This window comes from Lolium rigidum, chromosome 7 (genome assembly GCF_022539505.1).
Source record: "Lolium rigidum isolate FL_2022 chromosome 7, APGP_CSIRO_Lrig_0.1, whole genome shotgun sequence".
Taxonomy (NCBI): domain Eukaryota; kingdom Viridiplantae; phylum Streptophyta; class Magnoliopsida; order Poales; family Poaceae; genus Lolium; species Lolium rigidum.
The window spans coordinates 96,061,413-96,067,988 of record NC_061514.1 but is presented as its reverse complement, the minus strand read 5'-3'; the positions used below and the strand labels follow the sequence as shown (position 1 = coordinate 96,067,988).

At 40.3% G+C, this 6,576-nt stretch overlaps 1 protein-coding gene and 1 long non-coding RNA gene across 3 annotated transcripts; one reads left to right on the top strand and one right to left on the bottom strand.

Moving 5' to 3' along the window:
* Window positions 1-2,611: 2,611 nt before the first annotated feature.
* LOC124669487 lies at window positions 2,612-3,854 on the top strand. 2 transcript variants are annotated; one of them, XR_006992206.1, is made up of 3 exons: window positions 2,612-2,697; window positions 3,317-3,409; window positions 3,526-3,854. It is a non-coding gene; the product is annotated as an uncharacterized LOC124669487 (long non-coding RNA). The 2 variants fall into 2 exon arrangements; XR_006992205.1 differs by having other exon boundaries at window positions 2,618-3,409.
* Window positions 3,855-5,880: 2,026 nt separating this feature from the next.
* Window positions 5,881-6,446, bottom strand: LOC124678366 (FCS-Like Zinc finger 2-like). The gene has a single exon (XM_047214266.1). The coding sequence runs from the start codon at window positions 6,244-6,246 to the stop codon at window positions 5,947-5,949; it is 300 nt and encodes a 99-aa protein (XP_047070222.1). The 5' UTR covers window positions 6,247-6,446; the 3' UTR covers window positions 5,881-5,946.
* Window positions 6,447-6,576: the final 130 nt, after the last annotated feature.

Below are 6,576 nucleotides of genomic sequence, written 5' to 3'. Positions count from 1 at the left end.
ACTCTCCAGAGGCCTCCGCCGGGAAGCCGTAACCGATCTTGCAGTCCGTTGTTCCTTCCAAGGCGTCTTGGAGGATTATGTGCCGGTGTTGGCTGTTGGTCCGTGTTTTTCCCGGTTGTTTCTCCTACTGATGCTAGATCTTCTTCCGTCGGTTCTGTGTCTGCCGATGCGTGTGTTCATTTGTCTGATGCTGTTCCGCCGGATGTGTACGTATGGAGACGGTATTTCCAGCTGGGAAAACGCCCAGTCATTGATGGTTCTGTTGGTATGTGTTGTCATGTTATTCATTTCTCAGTTTTCCACTGTGTGGTTTTCTAATTGATCCTTCTTCAGCTGGTATTTCTGCTGGATTGCCCCTACCGAACCTACCACCTTTCTCTCGAGGGGATTCTTAGGAGCCCGTGCAAGTTTGTTTAGTTCTTGGTGTATTCTAAAGAGATCAACAAACATGACATAATATATATGTGTTAGACTTTATTTTTGTAGACCCTTAGGTATTGTCCTGAATTGAGCATTCTATCTATTTATTGTCATTTGTCAACAAGTATACGATACTGGCCCACATTATTTAATGTCTCTTCTGCCTAAATTATTTTAGCTTGTGCTATTATCAAGAAATATTTATCTCAAATGTTGATCTGCCAAAAATTTCGATTTCCTGCCTACACGTTGTTTAGATCTCCCACTAATCAATGTAAGCTAGGTATTTGTGTTTTCAGACATCCATGTGATTAAATGCCCTGTAGCAGTTTTAAAAAAAATCAAACTCTTATTATGCATCCCTTTTCTTACAATTCCCGGTCTGTAAATGTTAAGCTTTTGTTTCCGAAAATACTCAGGCCACTGTCGCCTTTGCCTCAGGTAGCTTCCTCACCTATTGTCATGGGTTCTTCTTTGGTTGTGCCTGTGTTGTCGGAGGTGGGAAGCGCTAAGACGGTAGATCTGGTTGGGCAAGCTCCCGGTTTATGATGTGCTTCGTGCTAGCAGCGGTAACTTTCTTCCCTTTCTCTATTGTCCTATAGTATAGATCTGGTTGGGCAAGCTCCCGGTTTATGATGTGCTTCATGCTAGCAGCGGTAACTTTCTTCCCTTTCTCTATTGTCCTATCGTATAGATCTGGTTGGGTATAGATCTGGTTGGGCAAGCTCCCGGTTTATGATGTGCTTCATGCTAGCAGAGGTAACTTTCTTCCCTTTCTCTATTGTCCTATCGTATTATTTATGTTGTTGTTTTTGTTCTTTTTAATATTTCTTGAATCCTTTGTTCTGCAAAGTATCAACAAAATTACCCAAGTAATATCAAACGAGCTACTTTTTTTTTTCTTGGGCACTCATGTACTAAGGTCTCACTCAAGTTTGCTTCTCGGGAAAATGTACAAGAGTGCATCAGGCTAACGGGAGAATTTACTCTGTTTCCAAAAGGGACAAGCTAGAGGTCTACCGATCAGTTTATCCATACTCTCATGTTGTATGCATAATTTATCTGTTTGTTCATTGCTAATCCTTATCTTTATATCTCTATAACTGTTCCATGCTCTCTTTGCTGCACTCTTTTCTAATTCTAAAATTCCGAGTCAATTTGTAAACATGAATTGGGAGATTAAAAAGATAGTTTTCATGCAATTAATATTGTAGCCTCTATGTGCACCATTCAGCAATGTCTTCATTGAATCTTGAAATTAGTGTTGCCTTAGTTATTTATTTGCATTCTTTCCGATTCTAAGTAAAGTTTACTTTATTTTAGTTAATGGATTATATCTGTCCTACTATATTTCCTTTCCATGTTTCAGTTAGCAGAGTGCAGTCTTGATTAATACATTTTACTGATTCAAGTTTGCTTGGATTAAATGATGCTGAGTGTCCTGCGGCAAAAAACTCCAAATCGAAATGAGATCTTTTATGCATTATTTTCAGATATTGTCTGGATAAAATGAGCTTCAGCACCTGTTTTTGTGAACCACATACAGTATCTATCAGTGATGTTCTCGAAACATTCTGAAATGAACTTGATCTATCAACAGCTGAGAGGGTTTTGGTATTGGACTTTTCCTGTCAGATTTTAGGGATATAGGATTGAATCTGAAAGGAAAGTATTTTGGAGAACAAAATTTGTTGGTGATTAGTTATAGGTGCTTAGTTGCACCACCCATTATTTGTTTTGCTGGACAAAGATTTTCAATTGCTCAAATCAAGGAACTGTGTTGAAATTCTTCAATCTATGTCAAAAGACCAGATTCATATTATTGTTGTGTTTTCTTCATTGTACAGACTGATGGCCTTTCAAACCATATATAATTTTTTACTAACATTATCTCCTATGCAAAGTCAAATACATGCCATTCCATGTCCCTGTCCCCATTCAAGATGGTAATGTCCGGCCAGATTCAAGGCTTCAGAAATTTTCATACTTATACATATTTCGTTGCTTCCCGTGGTTTTATATTCATGTATATTCCTTTGCCGTTTCCAGACTTAAATATGTGTTGGTAGCTTAGATGACGATTTTGATTCCAGTTTATCTCAAATGGGGAAAGAAATAAGCATGGTTGGCATCATTACTGAACTGGATTATGGATGTAGCGCTGACATTGCACATTGTAAAGATATATTATCATGCTTTGAGCCTCAGTGATTTTGTATTATCAGGTCATATGTCATATGCTCCTTTTTACTGAAGTTGGAGAAGTGCAGTTTTCAGGTAAGATGTGTTGCTGAATACACTGTTGTTATATTGCAGTAATAAATATATGAAGATACATATTATTGTGCTGATTTAGATAACGGTGGCACTGTCATAACTATGCTTCCTCGCGCACTTGCTAGGACATATACACAGTTTTAATGTGCGAATCCTAGCGTCTCTTTTCACTAAAATCCTCTTGGTTTCGTGTATTGTGTACTAGAAAGCATAGTCCCAATTTAGTACAGGTTTCTAACTTAGTCCCATGGATTCAGTACTGTCTATACCATGCTGATGTTACCACATAGTTCCCAGTTTACCATACGAGGTAACCTAACTTGATGTTCTTATTTTTGTGTGCAGAGAATGCATGTTGCAGATTAGATTACAGATTAGAAAGTGCCGTCCTCTTTTAGGCCAGCGGCGATTGACAAAATCTTTCTTCAATTGTTATATTCTCTAAAATTGGAGCAGGTCGCTTTCTTAGACCAGTGCAGTCACTTAGTAGTCACTTACACAACGACCACTTGAAATATCTCTCCTTTTCGTTTTCAAGATCATGATTTATTGTATGATTATTTTTTAGTGTTGGTAAACTACATTCATTTCATGGTAACATATGTCGGTGTTGTTGCAGGTCCTGTGTTTTTTACCCACCGGTGTTTCAGTCTTCGTTATTTCACAGATATGCTTATTCTTACATGGATGTTGGTGCATCATCTTGGAAGAGGTAAGGATTGGAAAGTATTTCTGCTGAATTTTTATTCTCGAAACGGTGATTATATACTATATACATGTACCACTAACTCAAAGGATCACACATGAACTTTATAATTTCATTGGCAGTTTCAAGAAAAGTAACCCCCATCTGCATTGGGATCTTCCGATCTAAAGCTTCTTTCAAGTGTATGCTTATTCTGAACAATTTACTTCCTTGAATCCTCTTCAAAGGTTTTATGCAAAGTGCAATTAGCTTAGGCCGCACAAGGACTATATATGTACCTGTAGAAGTGTAGATGTGGTCTTATTTTTGGAAGTTCATATGTAGTTTTCATTTGCTCGGCTGAGAGAAATGGCATGTTGACAGAAGAAACTAAGCAGCCTCATGTTTTGTATAAAATAGTACAAGAATATCTTTTGCAATGTAAAACAGTAGGTCACCGAACCATTGTGCATTGTGTTAAGAGCACATATATTACTCAGTTTACGTTGTATAATAGTTGCAAGCTGTGAAGCTATTGCTCATTGACCAAAACATCATGTATTCACAACAGTGTCCGATCAGACTCACGAAGAACACAATTCTGCCGAAAACACCTCCAACATCAACATATAGAATTCTTATCTGAGCTAAAACACTTCTCGCTTAATTTAACAATGACGCAACGGGCGCGGCGTGTCGCCGCGCTGAAACTTCCTAGTCTTCTATTGCATGTCCACATCTTCCAGCTAAGCTACCATTCGTTTGCTCGCTCAGCTCCCACAACTTTCGATCCTTACTAGGCGATGACTATACACACCTCGTACAGCGAAAGGGCAAGCATGAAATGCTCAAGCAGTCCATCGGTTCCACTTGCATTGCCTCTTTTTTAATTCTAAACCATTATTCGAACCGATACTAGCTCAACCTAAATTAAATTGTCTGATTGGAAAATCCCATTGGCACATCGCAAAGGCGCAAACGGTCTATTTGATGAGCACATTATTATGGGAAACCTAAGATTACGACTTTTCCCGAATGCCACGGTAAAACACACTGGCGACTTTGCGGAATGCCACGCTAAAACACTCTGCAACCATCCTAGACATGTGCTCATCCTAAGCATTGTCGCCGGCAGGATCAACTTTGCCCGGTGCTTTTTTAAAAACACAGTCAAAAACTGTGAAACAAAATATACATTTGGATTTTGGTCAAGTAAACCGTTGAAATTTTGTATTGTATTTTGTTCGGTAGAAACATACACTTTTTGAGATTTCTATAAAAAATGAAATAATACTACCTAAAACTTTGTACATTGCTTAATTAGGATCCATTGCTTTGTAGTGCCAGCAGTGGACCACTGATAGGATCCATTACTTTATCCAGATAAAGGCACTTTGATTCACGAACATGGATTTTGAACTAAATTTTTATACATATTTAAAATTCATTTTTATTCATACCATAATCTTTGTGAGTGCAATATTTTATCACGTAGAATGCATAGTCAACCACACAACAATCATTCTGAACATTAGTTAGAGTGTTTGTCATATAGCTGTAACATACATTACTCAAAATATTTTGGAAGCAAATTTAAACTGTATATCTTATTAAGAATTCATCATGTATTATTGTTCCATAGGTGCATAAAGTATATTGTGAAATGTAGGATTCCTGGTTAGATGATGTGCCATATTGTTAAGTAATAAAGGTTGCTACTACTATCAAAATTCATTATATTGTGATATATTTGTACATTTTGAGTATGAGTATTCATGTATATATAAATTTAATATCATTAAATAGCATGATAGGTACCTCCCTGAACAAATATCTTAGTGTTAGCATAAGTGTAGTATTATACAAGTATAATTATGGAAGGTTTTCAAGTATAAACTCAATGGACACATGTCCGCTTGGCAACCATTGATACAACCCAAATCCATTGGAAACCAGGGACGTCAAAACCTGCTGATCTAATATTGAGCTAGATTTATCATTTACTTGAATTCTTAAAAGAACATCGTAGTGACGAATTTATAGTTTTGTACGATCGGTTTTGTAAGATTAACTGGTATTCCTAGTTGACATTGTAACCTGAACTATTTGTCCAGGTCATTTTGGACTATGAATCGAAAATCAGGAGAAAATCGAGTGCAACAACAATTAACCGTGAAAGACGAAATTTTCTTTGAGAACGACCTTGGTCTTGCATAGTGTGTCCACTTTATCCTCTCGAACCAGGTGGGGTGCAATTACAAGGGAAACAAATAAATAAGAGATTGATTTCTTGTTTGAGTGGCTCAAACAGAAGCTAAAGCACACAGAACCCCGTTTGATTGATTTCTTCATATCTACGGTTTTCTTCTATTTCGTTTCCAACCAAAACAATTGATGGGCACAACCACAGATGGACCCATCCGCGCAGCTTAATCAGCTCGCCATGGACGCATCTTGAGAAACGCAAGAGCACCGGAGACATCATATGCCTCCCCAAATCGGCGGTTCTTCAGAATACAGTTTCAAACCATATACTTTTCTCGGCCACGGGCTCCGGCCGGCCGCTAGCTCGCAATCGACATCGACACCTTCCTGACCTCTCGCTGCCCGCGACGGGACTCCGCCGTTCCAGATGAGTACCGCTGCAGCCTCCGGGCTGCGTGCCTGTCGCGGACGTCGTCGAGGCGCATCTGCTCGTGGCGGCAGTCCTCGCTGCAGAAGGGGGTGTCCCCTCTGTACATGAAGACGTCCCTGTCGCGCGCGAGCGGCTTGGCGCAGAGCGCGCACGCGTCCAGGGCGTGCCGGCACGGCTCGCCGACCGGCTCGGCGTCGAAGAAGAAGGCGCAGGCCACGGACGCCGCCATGGTATACTTGGCTGGGTGTAGAAGTGGCTTTTCTAGCAAGGCCGCTACTGAGCTTGAGCTAGCAGTAGCTTCGCCGTGCGCAGCTGCTCTCGGTGTGAGGAAGAACTGAGGAAAAGGGGTGTGACCGTGTGAGTGTCTGAGCTGAGCTCAAGGAAGCGGGAGGCTGGGTATATATGGATGAACATGGCGAGGCGCGCTTGCTGGAGTAACCGGGGACGAAGGAGTGTTGAACAGCTTGTTTATTCACCCATGGGCCACGGTGGAGGTGGAGTGCGGTGGTTGGCTCGAGCGCCGCCGTGGGACAGGCACCCACTCCGTCACTCGGCTCGG